The sequence below is a fragment of the Zalophus californianus genome, chromosome 13 (assembly GCF_009762305.2).
Source record: "Zalophus californianus isolate mZalCal1 chromosome 13, mZalCal1.pri.v2, whole genome shotgun sequence".
Lineage (NCBI taxonomy): Eukaryota > Metazoa > Chordata > Mammalia > Carnivora > Otariidae > Zalophus > Zalophus californianus.
The window spans coordinates 34676400-34695568 of record NC_045607.1 but is presented as its reverse complement, the minus strand read 5'-3'; the positions used below and the strand labels follow the sequence as shown (position 1 = coordinate 34695568).

Sequence of the window (19169 nt, the reverse complement as noted above, 5' to 3'; positions counted from 1 at the left end):
CACAGTTTTATATTATGATTTTTTTTTTTAAGGTTTTATTTATTTGACAGACAGTGAGAGAGGGAACACAAGCAGGGGGAGTGGGAGAGGGAGAAGCAGGCTTCCTGCTGAGCGGGGGGCCCAACGCGGGGCTCGATCCCAGGACCCTGGGACCATGACCTGAGCCGAAGGCAGACGCTTAACGACTGAGCCACCCAGGCGCCCCAAGTTTTTTGTTTTTACTCACAATTTGTGGAGAAGTTTTCTGGAAGTTAAGCCATGAAAGGCTCTCTTCCTCACTTTAGCTTCTCTTGTATTGTAAATATTTATTAGCACAACTCTCCTGCCCAACTGCTGTCGGGTTACTTGAGGGGACCATGCTGTGTGCACCTTCTCGAGTGCCTGGTTAAGTATGTGTCATGAGTGGACATCGGCCTGGACCCATCAGCCTGGTCAGGCTGCATTGGCTGAAGCATTCAGATTGGGAGTTTTTGGACGAATTAATCTTGAGTGCATAAGTTGCAGAGTATTGGGGAACCTGAACCCAAACAGGATTATACCGACACCGTCTCTTCCTTTATTGAAAAGCTCTGGTCAATGATGCCATCCATGATGACCTGCAAGATGACTCCCTCTACCTTCCTCCCTGCCACGCTGATGCAGCCAAGCCTGAAGACGTGTATAAATTTGAAGACCGTATCCTTGTTGCAGTAGAAATACTGCTTTAGTTCAAAAGTTGGGAGATGCATACACGAGTGGGCAGACAGGCTCTCTGAGGATGTTGCTGGTCCCATGATGCTCACAGAAGCTACATCTAGACCTTTGCACTTGCCCCGGCGCTGTTGCTGGGAGGTCAGCTAGGCTTCCTCACTGAGGGAGTGGCCCTCAGCTCCTGAGCTTCAAGCCCATTCCTCGGCAAAGTGCCACATGCCCTCAGGCGCAGCCCTGTGGGGGGCCACTATGAGTAGTCAAATAAGACGTTTAAGTCAGCCCTAAGTCTCGGCTGACTGATTTGTAATAAGTAGAGCAGAGAATTGCCCTACTTGTGGGTCTAGTCGGAAGGAAAATGCCTGTAGTAGCTTTGTGATAAGCTGAGCAGGCAGAAAAGCTTTGGCAGGGAAGGGGCTCTGGGTTGGGAGTCGAGAAGCGAGTCCCTGCACTCAGCCCCGGTGTATGCATTCTGTGTGATCTTCCCCCATCTGGGCCTCAGTTCTCCCATCTCTACCATGGGGCTACTCGGAGACGAGCGAGCTAGTTGGATGTTTCCATTTTGGCCAGATTATGTTCTTGACCTGTCACTAGTTCTCTCCACCGCAGAGTATGAAGCTCTTCAGAGCCCATCGGAAGCTTTCAGGAATGTCTCATCAGAGGAAATACTGAAGATGATTGAAGAGAACAGGTACACCCCCCCCCCCACCGGCCCCACCCCTTGGGTAGATGGAGTGTCTGGGGCAGTGATGTCAGAACATGACAGTAGTCAGACATGAAGTGGACCTTTAGGGGTGTCCGTCGGTGAGGAATGTCTTTTCAACATTTGAACATGAACAAGCCAGTGTTTTCTTGAAAATCTTTGGGCTTTCAGGCCTCTTGTCCCCAGGCTGTGGGTGGCACTCAAGGGAGAGAGAGGTGGCCTCTGTGTGGAGCCTGTGACTGAGGCCTTGTGGTCTGGAGCTTGGAACCGGGGCTGGCCCGTGTCCCCAGTGTTATGCTGGTAGTGATTGTCCCTGGTGGGGCCCAGGTGGTCGCCTGCGAGTAGGTGCCAGTGGAAGTGATGGTGCGCTGAGTGAGCTTTCATACACAAAGTTAAATTTATGGGGGCGCCTGGGGGTCTCAGTTGGTTAAGGGTCTGACTCTTGATTTCCACTCAGGTCATGATCTCAGGGTCCCGAGGTTGAGCCCCGCTTCGGGCTCCACACTCAGCAGGAGTCTGCTTCCTTCGCTCTGCCCCTCCCTCTGCTCGTGCACGTGCTTTCTCTCTCAAATAAATAAATGTGGGGCGCCTGAGTGGCTCAGTAGTTGGGCATCTGCCTACGGCTCGGGTCATGATCCCAGGGTCCTGGGATCAAGCCCTGCATTGGGCTCCCTGCTCCGCGGGAAACCTGCTTCTCCCTCTCCCACTCCCCCTGCTTGTGTTCCCTCTCTCGCTGTCTCTCTCTCTCTGTCAAATAAATAAAATCTTTAAAAAAAATAATAATCTTTAAAAAAAGTTAGATTTACACGTTTAAGTACTGTATATTTTAAAGAACTCAGATTATGTCCCATCTCCTTTGGCCCTTAAAGCAGCTTTTCTTTTATGATGATAGTGGAATTTTCTTGCTTTTGAGTTTTTTCTTTTAATAATTTCATCTTGAGAAAATAAAAAATTGCCAACCCTAGGTTGGTTCCCTGATTTTTGAAAGTGCTTTTTTTTATTGTTCAAGGATACGTTTCCAGAAAAGCTTATTCTTGGTTCTTGGTTGTCTTAATGTAATTGTGGCTCTGCAGCAGGTGCAGGAATGAGCTCTGGGCTGAGAGTCGAGAACTGAGTCCCTGAGCTCGGCCTGAGGTACTGTGTGATGTTCCCTTCTCTGAGCCTCAGTTTTCTTATCTGCAACATGAGGCCGCTGTAAGCTGATCTTGAAGAGCCTTCTTATCTCTATGAGTCTGGGATCCTCGTGGTGGTGGAACAGTACGTAAGGACAACAGCTAACACTGATGGAGCTCTTACATGTGCCGAGTACTGTTCTACCCGCTTTCCTTGCATTGGCTCATTTAATACAGAGAAAACCCCCCAGGGGGAGGCTACTATCTTTGTCCTAAATTTTTAAGTGAAGATGATGTACAGAGATGTTTAAAGATAGACAGAAACTTGTCCACGCCACTAAATGGCAGAGAGGGGGTTCAGACCCAGGCAGTCTGACCCACGAGCCTGTGGTCCAGACCACTGCATCATGATGGGGCAGCCTGTGGCCTGTGGGCCAGGTCCGGTCTGCTGCCTGTGAATGAAGCTCTATTGGAACACAGCCATGGCCGGTCGTTTGTGTATTATAATGCTGCTCTCGCAGTACGCTGGCCGCTTTGGGTACCTGCAGCAGAGACCATATGGGCCACAAAGCCCGAAATATTTCCTGACTAGCCCTTTAATGCGTGAGCTCTGAAGCGTGCTCGCTGTGTTAATGAGGAGCATTAGTGGGATGGCCCTTCCTCGACTGCTGAGCGTGTGTCAGCTGTGGGGGATGCCCACTGTTCTCATTGTGAGAGTGTGAAGTGCTCCTGACAGACTTGGTCTTACACATTCCTCCCTTGCCCCCCCCCCCCCCCCATTTTAGCCACTGCTCCTTTGTCATAGAAGCGTTGAAGTCTTTGCCATCAGATGAGGAGAGCCGAGACCGCCAGGCCCGATGCATATGGTTTCTGGACACACTCATGAAATTTCGAGCACAGAAAGTGATTAAGCGGAAAAGTAAGTCCATGGTAGACATTTTATTCTAGTTATTTTCAGCCTGTTATTTGTCTCTTAGACAAGCTCTGATGAGAGAAGAAAATGCATGTACTTGTCTAGATCTTTATTTCTGTGTAACAGTGAGGTTCCTATAGGCACTGCCAACATGCCGGGAGGATTGGCCCAGCCCTTTCCCCATCTGAAAGTGGGGACGGGCCGGGTTGTACAATTGTTCAGAGCTAACATTCACTACTTCTCTTCTGCATTGGGCAAAGTATAGTGTCCAGTCAAATCAAATGAAAATTTTAAGGGATGGTTGGACAAACATCAGTCTTGTGTGGAGAAAAATCGGCCTTGCTCTCGGGAAGTCTGGTGGCAAGGCTATGTTGTGTCAGCTTATTTCCCACTGAGAAAGAAGAGAGTCCATTTCCCCTGGTAACCCGTGTCACCTACAGCAAGGGCCACGGGGGGAGGGGGGTTGCCCTGCACTCGTATCTGTGCGGAGTTGGAAACCCACCTGTGGTTTTAGGCACAAGGTGGTGCCATCTTGTTATGGCGCTTGAGCTCCCGAGAGTCTGTATGTTGTCATTACTTGCTTGCTGCTAATTTTCACATTCCAGTCTCCCCTCCTTTCCCTCTCCCTGGGCTTGCACCACAGTCTTGTTGCATCTTACGAATTCTGCTGCTTTAGGCCTCACTGGAGTCTATTTTTCCTTCTCACTGCTGCCCCATCACAGACGTCTGTCAGGGGCATGCGGCCTGCAGGCTGAAGCACCCCCGAGCGTGTTTGCATCGGGAAGTGGCTCTCCTGTTTCACGGGCCCCTGCTTCTCTTACCACATGGTTCTGTTCCTTGCGGTGGCACAGCTGTTGGGCTTCTTGTCCCAGCTCACGGAGGATGTGTGGTCCAAGGGTTTGGAAACAAAATGAGCAAACTCACCTTTGCGTTGCAGGTGCCCTGGGGCCTGGAGTCCCCCACATCATCAACACCAAACTGCTGAAGCACTTCACCTGCTTGACCTACAACAACGGCAGGTCTGGGACTGACCTCCGGGCTTCTGCCTTATAAAGGAGAAAGCGGGCGGGGAGGGTGGGACCAGAGCGTGCATTGGCTTCCATGTCCGCAGACACCACTGAGGAGAGCACTCAACGGCCCTTTGCAGGGGCCTGGGGTCAAGTCAGTTGAGAAAACCCTATGTATTACATGCTCTGTCCCCCTTGGAGAAGCTCCCATTAGAGGCTCTGGGAAGTCCTGCCCTGGAGACTTCTTTCCAGGAACCCTTCCTCATAGCCTACAGAGCCAGTGTTCCGTGGGAAGACAGTGTAGCAGGAAAGGGCAGGCCATTGTAGGGGTTTGGGGAGAGGACCCCCAGCGGCACATCTGGCCTCTTTCTTGCCCTTTGCTTGGACTGTGTTTTCTGCTCTGAGTGTGCTTGGAAACATCATCAGCAACTGGGTTTGGGATGACTGTTCTCCCAGCAGCTTTGCTGAGCAGCAGGGACAGGCTCGGAGGGTCCTTGTCTTTGCGAGGCTCAAACTGTGCCTGGGGAAAGCATACGTGTGGGTTTCTCTGACCCACTTGGAGGGAACACTGAGGTTGGCTCACTGCTCCACTGTGTGTGAAGGCGTGGGCACCTTGACAAGACCAGGAATGGTGCTCAACTTTCTTTTCTTCTCCCCAAGATGGGAAGACATTGAGTGTGCATGAGAACAGGACTGGATGTTTTTATTTTGCTTTCGGAATAATCATCTTAGAGTTTAATGCTGTCTCTCCTTTACTGCCATTGCTTTTGTAGCCTCCGGAACTTAATTTCGGATTCTATGAAGGCAAAGATCACTGCATATGTAATCATACTTGCCTTGCACATAAGCGACTTCCAGATTGACCTGACTGTGTTACAGAGAGACTTGAAGCTCAGTGAGAGAAGGTGAGCACCACAGAATAACAAGCTCCGTGCAGGGTGCTTGATGTATTTCTAGTACTGCTGGAAAGCAGGACGCACCATCAAGGAAACTGGGGACATGTAGTATGGATGAGACTTGGGACCGGGGGACAGTTGTCAGTGCCTGAGTGAGTAAAGGGATGAGCAGCCAGACATGGAGTGCCTTGTCTGTTCGAGGCACAGTTTTAAGCCTGTGATGATCTCAGTGATTTCCCTACAAAACAACAGGAGAACCCTCGGTTCAGAGAAGTCAGTGACTTTCCCAGGCTCACACAACCAAGATGGGAAATAGTTGGGCTTCAAGGCTGAGCCTTCCCATAGCATTCTGTCCCTTTGTAACCAAGCAGTCTCGGAATTGCTGTCACTGGGGAGAGGGGGTCTGTATGGTCATGAGGGGTGGAGCCCAGGGCTGGAAGTTGTAAGAGACCCCAATCTCAGCTTAACAAAAAGAACTTTCTTTGAGTCAGATGGAAGGGATTGCCAGGTGAGGTGTTGGAAGCAAGGTGGGGCTGCCATTTGTCAGGGATGTTACATGGGGACTTCTGTGACCCAGCAGCCCTGCTGAGCAGCAGGGACAGACTTGGAGGGTCCTGGGAGAGATGGCAGAGTTGTGGTCTTGGGCCCTTTCCAGGATTGCTAGGAGGGATTCAGACTAAGTAGGGAGCAGAACTTCTAGGATCGTGAACTGTGGGATATGTTGGCCTTTGTTGGTGATTTGGGGCCTCTGGTATCCAAGGCTCCCGGTGGTGTTCCAAGAGAGCCTGTGAGAATACCCTTGTCTGGATTCTTCTAGCAGTCCTTGGAGGGGTTATCCTGAGAGCTGTCCACAGAAGGTATTCTCACAGGCAGTGAGTTTGAAAATAAAAGAGCGATAAGATACTTGGAGCCCGTACAGGTTCTATACCAAAATGCTAGCAAGTGCCCAGTCCTGGTTATCAGAAGTAAACAAAGTTATTAATAGTGTCGAGATAGCCTGGTTTTCCATTACTTATATGGATATTTTCTGATGGCAAGACATTAAAATGAAATTTCCTTTGATGGCCCTGGGTTTTGTTTCCTTCTCTGCTTTCTCTGGTGGCCACGTTGGGGGTTCTGTCTTCGTGGCCAGGAGCGTGAATGTACTGCTCCCTCATGTCAAGCCTACTGAGAACACTCTCCCCCATTTGTTCTGTGTTTGTTCCTTAGGATGATTGAGATGGCGAAAGCCCTGAGGCTGCAGATCTCTAAAAGAAGGGTGTCTCTAGCAGCTGGTGGGGAAGAGAGTCACAAACTGGGCACTCTGTCCATCCCGCTGCCTCCAGCCCAGACCTCGGGACACCAGTCGAAGCGGAGGAGAATCACCTAGAAGCATGCTTTCCACATAGAGCGTTTTGGCCACACACAGCCACTACTTCTGTTCATTTCCATTTTTATTTTTACAGTGAGAAGGAAAAAGAAGCCTTGCTCTGGCGTGGGTATGAAGCCAGAAGGCAGCATCTAAAGTTGTGCTGGTCTTCAGCGGAAACGTAAAGTGATGGCCATGTTGGACTTGACCTCTCCTCTTTGGCGTTGCTGTGATTATGTGGCAGCTGATTCCTATGGGAGGGTGGGGCCTGGGGAAGTCAGAGTCTACAGATCTTACAGGCTGCACCCCATGCAGATCTAATGGGTAATTGTTAATAAAGAGAAACATGAAGTGCCGTGCTTAGCCTGGAAGGGCCATCAGAGTCCATGGTGAGGATACAGCCCAGCTGGGCTGGAAGAGGAGGCCTCGGGCTTGCTCAGTAGCTAGCTATGGGTCGCCTGTGCTGTGGGGCTGCCAGAGGAGGCCCATGAGTCTGAGGCTGCCGTCACAGTGGAGCCAAATCCAAGGAAGTGCTTAGCCCCGCCAGTCGCTCTGCCTGGCTCGGGCCACACACAGGGCAGGGGGCAGCTCCGAAAGCTCATTCTTGGGAGAGAGGAAGCAGAGTGAAGGACGGAAAACACATTGTTCTAGATCTCTTTAAAAGGGGATTTCATACATGGACAGAAAGCTGTAGAACTGTGAAAGGGCTGCGCGTGTGGGAATCTGGAGGTGGCCCTTGGAACTGCTAGGTTCAAGAGCACACAGCGGAGGCTGCTCCTCAGGCCAGGCATGGAGATGCCCCTCCTGCCCGACACTGCTGCTTGGGTCCCTGCAGCCGGTGACGGCACCGCAGTGCTGAGTGTGGCCACCCCTGCTTGCAGTACCCACAGTTCCACTCCTTTGCCAATCAGCACAAACAGCCAAAAGATCAAGATGCTGGCCTCTCTTGCTTCCTTCTTTGAGCATTTGACCCTTGAACAACCCAGGGTGGGGGGCGCCAACCCCTCACACGGTCAAAAATCCGTGTCATTTTGACTCCCCCCAAGCTTTACTAATAGCCTGCTCTTAACTGTAAGCCTCGCTGGTGAACAGTCAGTTCACACATACTTTGTATGTTACACAGATCACACACTATGTTCTTACAATAGAGTAAGATAGAAAAGATGTTAGGAAAATAGAGTACTTTATTTATTGAAAAAAAATTCACATGTTCAGTGGGCCCACGCAGTTCAAACCCATGTTGTTCAAGAGTCAACTGTAATTTCATAATTTTCTACCAGGCACATGTATTACTTTTATAATCCGCAGGGGTAAATGAATGTTAGTTTAAGAAGAGAGAAGCTACTGGAGAGCACTGTTTGAGCTTCAGAGGTTGAAAGCAAGATGGCGACTTGACTATGGTTTATCTTGCAAATGCCAGACAGGTAGTATTTTCATAAGGAAGAGTGGTCTTGGGTCCATTTGCATGAGTGTATTTATAGATGTGAAAGCTTTGGGGGAAGGAAATTGATTTTTTGTTTCCCCTTGAACTTTTGAAATTATTCTTTCCATTGCAGTTGTAATTGAGCCCATGGAGGTATTCTTATTTCTTCCTTTCTTGGGCACCGTGTTAGACCTAAAAATGTTAACTGGCATAGGATGTGGGTTTTGCTAAAATGACTCCCCTTGAAGTCTTCACTGGACTCTCGAGTGCGTAAAAAATGGGGTCCCAAGGAAGACCACCTTCTGAAATCTTCTTGCTCTTCTGCCTGGTTCATTTTACCCCTGTGCTCTGGCAACCTCGGAGAACCAGTCAGAAACAAGCCTGGCATCATTGGGATTGAAGGCTCCATCAGCCCCAGGTAAGGGGTTCAGGGTGAGGCACCTGCGCTGGGCGCTCTCTGTTGGAAAGGTTTATGTAGAGGCCAATCTGGCATCACCTTACCCTGTGGACGTAACATTAGTCTGCAGAAAAAGATCAGAGCTGGGTAGAATCTCTTTAGATATTAATAATAGTGATGGCTTTTGCCACACATCTCCAAAGAGCTCAGAGCATTTCAGACATTACCTCATCACTAATTTTCACAGTGTTCTTGGGTGAGAAGCGATGGCAAGTATTATGGTCTCCATTTGGGGCAGAAGGCAGCAAATGCTTCAGATAGTGGAGCTGAACTCAGGAGTGGTTCTGACCAGATACCAACTGATAAGAGTTGGGGCATATTTTTGTGGCATATTCTATGATTGTCGTATATTTCACACACATGAACTTGCCTTCCTGCATTTTGCTCCACAGCATTAATGAGGGTCTATGTAAGCAAGGTGCAGTGCTGAGCACTGTGGCTAGAGGTGAAGTTTATCTCCTTAGGCCTATCCTTTAGGCCTTTGGTAATGGGGCTACATGCACGTCCTACCCTAAGTCCCTCAAACCTATTTCACATAGCCTTGGTCCCTGCATCCTTATTCCTGGTCTTTTAAGTTAGCCTTCTACCATCTCCCCTTCTGTGCACTTTCTGTGCCCTCCCCCCCGCAGCCCTGCAGGTGTCACTTTCCTTCCTGGCCTGGTCCCCTTGCCCCACAAAGCCTGCCCTGATACCCCCCTACTGTAGCCACAGCTGGACGTGAGCTCCCATCACCAAACATTCCCAGCCCCTCTGCTGAGGCCCTTACTAATCTCTACTTGGTTATTTATTATTAATATCAGAGACCGTGAGAGAGGGAACACAAGCAGGGGGAGCTGGAGAGAGAGAAGCAGACTCCCCGCTGAGCAGGCAACCTGATGGGCTCGATCCCAGGACCCTGAAATCATGACCTGAGCTGAAGGCAGGCGCTTAATGACTGAGCCACCCAGGTGCTCCACTACTTGGTATTTTAGTGACTTACGTACACTGCTCACTGACATTTCGTGACTGCAGGGATGGTCCGGTTCATCTTTGTGCGTCTCTCAGTGACTTGCCCCCATTAGATATGCAAGTACTCATCGGATAAAGGAGTGAAACTGGCATCATTCCACGCCGGCGTTCACCAGTTTGTGCAGAGTTCTGGGGGCGTGCAGGGGACCTGGAGCACCGATAGAACCCTGCTGGGCCTGCCCCCTGGCTGCCTACATGCCTGTTCTGTCCTCTCAGCACCCACACCCCGTTCCATCCTGTCCCCCCACCTACGGCCGGTTGTGTGAGGCCGGGCAGGTCATTTAATCTTCCCGTGGCGTCGTTGCCCCATCTGTTGAGGGGGATAATGTGTTTGAGGGTGACCTACCTCCCCAGGAGGCCGGGAGGCTTATCGACTTAATGCCGAGCTGCTCGCTTTAACCCGAGGCAGCTGGGCAGACCCAGCAGGCCAGCCGGCACGTTCTCTGTTGCCTGTGGCCCAGCGGCAGCCGGTTGCCGTCGAGAACCTGTAGGGTCTCCTCTCGGGGCTGGTTCCGGTGGCTGAGGTCGGGGGAGGAGAGTGGCATCTGGAGGGCTTCTGGGCCTGTGCTGCTGAAGGGGGAGAGAGGCCAGACCCCTGGGGTCGGGGGCATGGCTGAGGCTGCCCAGGATCCGCCTGAGAGCAGGCGCCGGGCCCCTGGGGGACCGTCCCACTTGGCCCCCATGGTCCAGCGATCCGCTTTACTTGGGCTCATTGACGAGCTATGGGAAGGTCATTTGATACTCCCCTTCTCGTGGCCACGATCTTGGGAAGGTGGCCTTTTCTCTTTAAAAAGAGCTGGGAGCTGGGAGGCCCAGGAGCAGTGTGGGGAAGAGGGGCCGATGGCTCTCCTTGGACGACTTCCCTCAGCTCGGCGCCACTGGTGAGTTGTGTTCTCATTCTGGAACGTGTCCTGCTTTCTCTAGATGGCTCGCAGAAAGGGAGCTGGGTTTTCAAAATTGTAGCATTTTTTAAATGAAGTTTGTGATTCCAGTTAGTTAGCACAGTGTTGTATTAGTTTCAGGCGTACAATATAGTGATTCAGCACTTCTCTACAGCGCCCTGTGCTCATCAAGATAAGTGCTCTCCTTAAGCCCGTCACCTGTTTCCCCCATCCCCCACCCTCTGGTAACCATCATTTTGTTGTCTGTAATTAAGAGTCTGTTTCTTGGTTTCTCTTTTTTCCTTTGCTCATTTGTTTTGTTTCTTAAATTATTTGATTTCTTAAATTCTTAAATGTGAGTAGAATTATATGGTATTTGTCTTTCTCTGACTGATTTATTTCACTTAGCATTATACTCTAGTTCCATCCACATCATTGCAAGTGGCAAGATTTCATTTTCTTTTCTGGCCGAGTAATATTCCTAATTGTAGTATTTTTCCTGTATATTTTAAAATCTATTTCCGTGGTATATTCTCGAGCACTTATTCTTCGTGAAACCTCTTTGAGTGAAGGTTTTTTCAGTCTTCATAATTGCAATTATTTATTATGAGTTCTCCAAATTAACTTAATTTTTCTCATGTTTTCAGTTTCCCAACTGCAGTATCTTTAAGCATTTTCTACAGAGGTGGGATATTATTTAGTTTTAGAACTAAATTGCCAACAGGCTTTCAAATTTGTGAGATCATAGGATGTAAGACCTGACCCTGGATATTATTCAGGCTGAGCATCTCTGTGGCTCTGATGGGGCAGTGATGTCCTTAGAGGGTAGCGAGGGCTTTTTGGTTACCCAGCGAACCAGTGACAGAATCAGGATTCGAACCCAGGTCTCCTGACTCCTTTGTCAGTAACTCTCCAGTCTACCCTATAGGATTTAGTGTCTGAATTACAGGGGAGAAGGAAAAGTCACGGTATGATTTTGTTTTTCCATGTGCTTTAATCTGATTAAAAACGAGTTTTCTAGCTTTAGAAATGCCTGTGTCAAGGGGCACCTGGGTGGCTCAGTTGGTTAAGCATCTGCCTTTGGCTCAGGTCATGATCTCAGGGTCCTGGGATCCAGCCCCGCCCCCGGTCATGCGGTCTCTTGCAAATAAATAAAATCTTAAAAAGAAAAAGGAATGCCTGTGTTGTAGACTATAGCTGATCCTCCTACCTTGAACCCCTTGATTCATTTGCCCATCTACAAGGAGGATCCTTAAAGTGTGGTCCCTATCAGTGTTACCTGGAGCTTGTTAGAAATGCAAAATCTGAGCCCCACCCCAACCTACAGACAGAGAAACTCTGGGCACAGGGCCCACCTGTGTTGTACCAAGCTCCGCAGCTCCTCGGTAAAGTCAGAACCACCGCCCGGCAGGACTTAAATCACACCCTCCCTGTGTTTGACGCTAGAGCAGTGACCTGCTTGGCTCTTGTGGATTTTGAGCGATCTTCACTGAAGAAGGAGCTTCTGTGTTGCTGCCGCCGCCAGATTTTGCTGATCATCCCCCTCCTTCACTCTGCTTCCTTCCTTCTGCACAACCCATGTGCACACACACACACACACATCCCCCAGGAGTGAAAGATCTATGGGTAGATAATGATAGCAAATAGGGGATTTCAGTAGAAACGGGTTTGTAGACCAAATGTCCCAGCCTATGGATAGAGTTCGTACGTTTCCAGACTTGCTCCCTCTCTAAGCGCCGTGATAAATTCGGCTGCTGCTGACCATATTGTGCTGTTTCTGGCATTTGTTACTTTAGTCATGCAGAATTTTTAGTACCTTCTGTTTGCATGACGTATGCTCAGTGTGAGGGGAAAATAGATTTGGGTTTATAGTTTATCAGGAGGTAGAGAATATGTTCAGAAATAACTTTGGGGCGCCTGGGTGGCTCAGTTGTTAAGCGTCTGCCTTCAGCTCAGGTCATGATTTCAGGGTCTCGGGATCGAGCCCTGCATCGGGCTCCCTGCTCAGTGGGAAGCCTGCTTCTCCCTCTCCCACTCCCCTGCTTGTGCTCTCTCTCTCGCTGTGTGTCTCTCTGTCAAATAAATAAATAAAATCTTTAAAAAAAAAACTGTAAGGCAAGCCAGCTGGGGATAAATAAAGAGAATCATCTCTAGTAAAAGTTGTGGAAGCCTGGAGATGGTGGGCAGGTGTTGTGGAGGAGGGCATCATGGAAGACTTCATGGAGGAGGTAGCGTTGGAGTGAGTCTCACAAGGAGGCAGAGGTTTGACATGGGCAGCTTGGGGGTGGGTAAAGAACACTCTGGGCAGAGGTGGGAAGAAGATAAAGGCATGGCAGGGGCTCTCAGTGCCTTTTGTTGGGACCAGGGGTTATTTGAAGGTGATTAGAATGAAGTGAGGCTATTCAAGTAGGTCAGTGCCAAAAGGAGAAGGATCTTCAAACACCCACTTAGGGGTTTGTTCTTTATCCTGAAGGCAATGGGGAGCCATTGAAGGGTTTTGAATAAGGACAAGGCATGAGCAGAGCTGTGCTTCCAGTAAAACTAATCTGCCATCAGTATGAGGTAGACTGAAGTGGGTGAAGGAGAAGTGGGGAGGATCTGTTTTTATTTTGTAACTGTTTTGCAGCAGTATGTTGATACATTGAACCATCTTAATGTTTAATTATGAGGTAATTGCTTTTCTTATGGTGGTCATTGGATTTTGAAATAAGCTTCCAGGGCCTAGATTATTGTCCAGAGGAACACAGTTCTAATTTCGTAATGAGGAAACTGCAAGAAAATAGAAATTGCTTAGTAGAAGGGCTTCATAGGAAACTTCCAGAACTTCTTCCTTCCTTCTTTTTCTTTTCTAACGTTTTCTTTTAAACAAAAAGAATTTGTATTCATTTTACCCAGTAATGACCTGGTAATGTCAGGTCACATAAAATCTGAACAGCAAGCACCTGAAATGTAGCTCTTTCTTGCTTCTTCCTCCTCTGCCTCCAAAGCCATTCTCCCTCTCAGTGGTGGGCTGACTTTGTTAAGGCACCTGAACCTCGCTCATTTCACAAGGATCTGCCTTCTTCTAGTGGTGGCTCCCGTGGGAATTGTTGTAGCAAACTGGAATGTCCTGAAGTTACAGATGTGTCGGGACTTCTAGTATTTGTTGTATAGAGAAGACTGTTGCTGTTGATTATTTTCAGAAGGGCTGTATTTCTGGGGCGTGGGCTTTGGCTGGCTAGCACCGTTGGTTTCATTCAGCCGGTATTTATTAAATCCTGAAGAATCATGGTGACTCAGAACCCCGAGGCCCTGCTCGCAAGGATCTCCTACTCCAGCAGGGGATATACACAAATAGTCGAATATAGTTTTGAGAGAGGGAAACTATGGACAAGCGGACAAGCCACAGAGGGAAGAGCGTACCAGCAATGACAGTGGCATGAGCAAAAGGGAAGAGGGTCCGCGGGGCTGGAACTCCCTGGGAGGTGGAGCGCAGGTAGATGGAGGACAGCAAAGAGGCTGGAGAGCTGAGTGGGGTCTGAACAGGAGGGGCCTTGAAGGTCAATAAGAAGCATACATCTGTGAAAATAGTAGCTACCATTTATGAGCCCAGGAGGACTGGCTCCAGAGTTTGCACTGCGGACCCTAATCAATTCTCCTAAAAGTTATGGGGTGACATCATAGGGTTTGATGCAGGGTCAGATTTGCATCTCAGAAAAATTGCTGTGGGGCACCTGGGTGACTCAGTTGGTTAAGCAGCCGGCTCTTGGTTTCAGCTCAGGTCGGGAGCTGAGGGTCCTGGGATCGAGCCCCGTATCTGGCTCCCTGCTCAGTGAGGAGTCTGAGGATTCTCTCTCTCTGTCTCTCTCTCTCTCCCCCTCTCTCTCTCCCCCCTTCCCCCCCCCCGCAACTCCCCCCGCTCGTGCACTCTGTCTCTCTAAAATAAATAAATCTTACAAAAAAGAAAAATTGTGGTGTGGTGTGGAGATGGCTTGAAGACTGAAGTGGGGAGGGCAAGTGCTGCGTGACCCACGTAAGAGCCCCACGTAGGAGCTTGGACATGTGTGATGGCAGCGGAGGTGGAAGAGGTGGAAACGCGGGAGATGTGTGGGGGTCACAGCAGCAGGGGCTGGAGAGTGGTTGGGTTCCGAGGGAGGGTACAAAGGCTCTAAGACCAACAACGCCGCAGTTCCAGGCCCGGGGAGTGGGGTGTTTGTGGTGCTCCTGATGTCGGTGTCACAGGTGCGCCCCAAGGTGGGCTGGTTCGTGGCTGTCCCAGAAGAACCGACCAGACCTCTGAGCTCTCTGCCGGACGGAGCATGGAGTCCGAGGTGCAGACCTCCCGCCCCTTCCAGGTCTGCAGGCAGGAGTGGAGGGGGAAGGGGCAGGGCTGCTGGTCGGTGGGGGCTCACCCAGGGCCATTCGCCTGGGAGCCTGCGTTCAGTCCTCGGGGCTTTGATTCTCAGAGACAATCGCTCTGATCCTAAGACAGGTGTCATTGTGCACTAACAGTAATAATGCGGATTTAAAAAAAAAAAAGTCAAGTTTACTGCCCATACCCAGCATCCAGCAGATCAAACTTGTTTTGCATCTCCTGCCTGTCTCTGCCCAGCGCCACTTTAGTGTTGAATCCAGAGCGTAGGTACGGCTTTATCGCCTATGGTTTACGCCTTAGAAGGCTTCCTCAGGGCTGCATCTCTGGCTTCTGGGCCCTGTGGTTGCAGTGACCTATGTCTGAGCCCAAGTGGCATCACTGACCGTCGTCAGCCCCGCTGCCAACAGCTGCCTTTCCCCCAGCAGCTGATGCAAGTCCCTGAGTGGTTTGCTCCAAAGTAGGTAATTGTACAGGAGGGAGAATAGGGTTCTGGGCAGAATGCTTAATCAGGGCTTAATGACGCCAGCCAGAGTGGCCTGTCGGTTTGAACCCTCACATGGGGTCCCGATTGGCAGGTGGCACCTGGTGCTCTTGGCTGTCTGACAGCCGTCAGCCGTTCCCAAGCCCCAGGCGGCGACGGGCAGGACACATGCCATCCCCCTGGCTGGCAGGAGCTGGCCCATGGGCTCCCCGGAGCATTTTAGACGTCCCTATCTCATGTGCCCCACACTCTGCCTTGTCCTGGCCAGGAGTTACTTATCTAGGGGTCCCCTGGGCTCTGTCACCCCGGGGACTATCTGATGAACCTGTCTCCTTGACCACAGCCAGCACGAGGCTCAGCCGAAAAAGGTGCTGGATGAGTCGAAGGAAAGGCATTGATTTGGGACCCCATCCCTTGACTGGAGATGGTGCAGACTCTTCAGACTGGAGTCTGAAGACCCAGGGACTAGACTTGAACCCTGCAGAGACTGGGGCCCCCAGCCCGCCCGTGCCGGCTCTATGGGAGGATGAGGACTTTCAGAGAGGACTTGAGACCTGTCTGGCCAGGACAGAGCCTCATATCCCAGGTCACGGAGGCTGGAGCTCTGTGGAGCAGGTGGGGCCCAGCTCCGGAAGCCGTTGTGTTTCTGGGCTGCACTTGTTGTTACTGTGTGTTGGCTGATGGATTTGGGATCCCGCCCTCCCTGGAGCAGCTGCGGGAGCCTCGGTCTGCATTTCCCAGGCACGGCACTTGCTGTGGGCTTCGTTTTGGGGGCCTGTGCTAGCCCCTGAAAGTTAGTTGGTGTGTGAGGACATTTGATGACTCAGTGGATAATAAAAGACAAGTCTGGGCTTTGAGTTTAGATTTCACTTTTTTGTGAATTACGTCCAGGTGTTTGTCAAGAGAATTTTCTTAACCAGAGGAGGGCATTTGCAAAAACCAACAAGTCTACGGGGAAGGAAAGAACTTCATACTGAATGTCAAGAGCACGCTAAGGACCGTGGGTTCTGGTGGCGTCTGAGTCGGAAAGGCCCTCCTTGGCTTCGAGGCTGCCCTGGATCCTCTGTGGCTGTGGGCAGCGGGTGACAGCAGGGGCTTGTTATCACCAGAGTCCCAGTGGCCAAGTCCGTGGCCCCTTTCAGGGTGGATCTTTACCTTTAAAAAACCATTTAAAAATGCACCATTCAGTGGCATGAAGTACATGCACAATGTTGTGCCACCATCTCCATGATCTAGGTACTGAACTTTTTCATCCCAAAAGGAAAACGTGTACACATTAAACAGAAACACCCTGTTCCGTCCTCCCCTGAGTCCCTGGCAGCCAGTCATCTATGTTCTGTCTCTAGGGACTTACCTGGATATTTCATGTAAATGGAATCCCACATCATGTCGCCCTCTGTGTGGGGCTTCTTTCACTTAGCATAAGTGTTTGAGGCTCATCTGTGCATGTGACCGTACACCTGACCCTTGAACAACGAGGGAGTTAGGGGTGCCCACCCCCGACACCTCCCAAACTTCTCATAGCCTACTGTTGACTTGAAGCCCAAACAGCTGATTAACACATATCTTGTATGTTCTATGTATTATATAGTGTATTCTTACAATAAAGTAAGCTAGAGAAAAAATGTTATCAAGAAAATCATATTAAAGTACATTTACAATACCACACTGTATTTATTGAAAAAACCATGTATGAGTGGACCCGTGCAGCTCAAACCCAGGTTGTTCAAGGCTCAATTGTACAATATGTAGGAACCTGATTTGCACCTAGAACCCTAGCAGCGAGGGAAGCTGGAAATCAGTCAGTTCTCCAGCCTCTAGTTCCAGGAAGGCCCCCCTAGGAGATGAGAGTGGATGCTGACCATCACCCAACCTTACCTGCCACCAGGGCAACAGGGAAGTCAGTGTCTGGAGGGGCGCTGTGCAGAGCAGGAACGAGACCTGGAGAGACAGGTATGGGGCCAGCGCTCAGAGTTAAGATCTTGGGGTGCTTTGGAGGCAGTGGGAGTGGCTGAGGTCTGTGGTCCTCAGCACTGGGGAGGCAGGCCCAGGGCAGGAGGGAAGATAAAATTCAGTTCTCTCTGAAAATGTGACGGGAGGAAGTTCACTCAGCAGCTGGGCCAACCATGAAGGAAGACATGGTGGAAATGAGTCTTGGGATGACTCATTTGGGACAGGTCGTCCTTGTATTTCTTTGCGCTCTGGGATGCAGTTAGCAGTCTGCTTCCGAGCTGAGGTCCTGCCTACCATGCATGTTTTCCAGGCTGTGCTCTGGTGTGTCTCATTTGTGTCTGATCCTGGGTAGTGGCATCAATACATCCTCTGTCCCCCTCCAACAGAGGTGTGAGCAGGACCTTGAAATACCTCGCTTTCCTTTAAGCTGCTGTGAAAATCAAGTATGTGACTCTGCATCGGAAAAGAGAATATCCTGATCTGTCTCTGAGAAGAGAGCTGCTGGTGGGCTCATAGGGTAGATAGAATGTGTTTCCATGAATACTTTTAGATTCTGATGGGTGTGACACCGTGAGACTTCAGTTCCAGGGATGTTCACATCACAGCATGTGAGCAGGACTCTGAACCACCTCTGTGCTGGTGGGGCGGCAGCCTGTCTTCAGACTCTCACACAGAGGTGCGGGACTGATGGGCAAATGTCCAGGACAGCAAATAAATCCTAGTGTGGGCCGACCACTGGTGTACCTTGCCAAATGCAGGGGGTGCGTTCTCAGGGGGTGACTGAAAAGCACATTTCTGTACATCAAGGGGTTTGCGGATCCACTTGAATAAGTCTTACGAGAGGGAACCTAGCCCCATGCTTTCCATATAAACAGTTGGTGTCTGTTGAATGAGTCCTAGTGCGTGAACTGCACCTTTTTCCCATGGCCGGGATGTCAGGCAGTCAACACTTGTGGAACAGTGGAATCATACTAGCTTTTTTCCGAGCTCTAAAAAATCCACTTATTTACTAATACATTCACAGAGGATATCTTGATCCCACAACGTTTTTTGCCGTAATGTCTCCTGATGTCCTTTCTGAAGAAAGGGAGACTGTGGGCTGGATGCTTGTACCTTTAGTAAGATTTGGAGTTTGTGGGATCGTCTCAGCTTCTGGGTGTTGATTAGCAGAATGAGTCTGTTCCCTGGAGGGAAGTCTCAGCCTGTGGCCCTGACCCATTGGACGCTGTTAATAGTGATGAGGTCAGAGAAGTTATATTTAATACGCTTACAGGGGACCCCGACCTGGAAAAAGCTAATTAGACAAAATTCTTCAAAGTGTCCCCTTTTAAAAACTTTTATTTTTACATAATGTCCTAATTAGAAAACAGTTGCAAGAATGGTACAAAAAACTGTTTATCTTTTACCCAGATTTTCCCATTGTTGATATGTTGTCCCATTTATTATTTGCTTTATACATTTATGTATTTATTTTTGAGCCATTTGAGAAAATTTGAGAGTAGCATCCTACCCTTTTCCCTGTCAGAACTGCAGTGTGTGTCTTAAGAACAAGGACTTTCTCTTCCATGACCACGGCACCTTCATCAATAGCGGGAGACAGAACAATGATACCATACAAGCGTCTAGCCCGCAGTTCGTCTTCAAATCTTGCCCATCACACTTCTCTGGTCTTGTTTAACCTCTCGAAACAGTTCCTTGGCCTTTGCTTTCTTGACTTTGTTGTTTTGAAGAGTAAGGTCAGTTATCGTGTGGGGTGTACCTCAGGTTGGGTTTGTCTGGGGTTTCCTTGTGTTTAGATTCAGGAAAATCAGACATGATGCTGTGTTCTAAGAGCATCACGGTAGAGGAATGTGATGTTTGTCCTATACTTGTGATGTTAACTTTTACTACTTGGTTAGGTTGTGTTCTCTCCCTCTTGAAGTCACCATGAGTTTTAACCTCAATTG

At 49.7% G+C, this 19169-nt stretch overlaps 1 protein-coding gene across 4 annotated transcripts in view; it reads left to right on the top strand.

Moving 5' to 3' along the window:
• POLR1E (RNA polymerase I subunit E) overlaps positions 1–10628 on the top strand; it is a 33426-nt gene extending 22798 nt beyond the window's left edge. For all 4 annotated transcript variants that reach the window (XM_027616451.2, XM_027616448.2, XM_027616449.2 and 1 more), the window contains 6 exons: positions 568–675; positions 1282–1378; positions 3288–3421; positions 4353–4434; positions 5196–5327; positions 6528–10628. In XM_027616451.2, coding sequence (XP_027472252.1) covers positions 568–675; positions 1282–1378; positions 3288–3421; positions 4353–4434; positions 5196–5327; positions 6528–6687 — 713 coding nt within the window. In that variant the 3' untranslated portion in view covers positions 6688–10628. The remainder of the gene's footprint in view (positions 1–567; positions 676–1281; positions 1379–3287; positions 3422–4352; positions 4435–5195; positions 5328–6527) is intronic.
• Positions 10629–19169: the final 8541 nt, after the last annotated feature.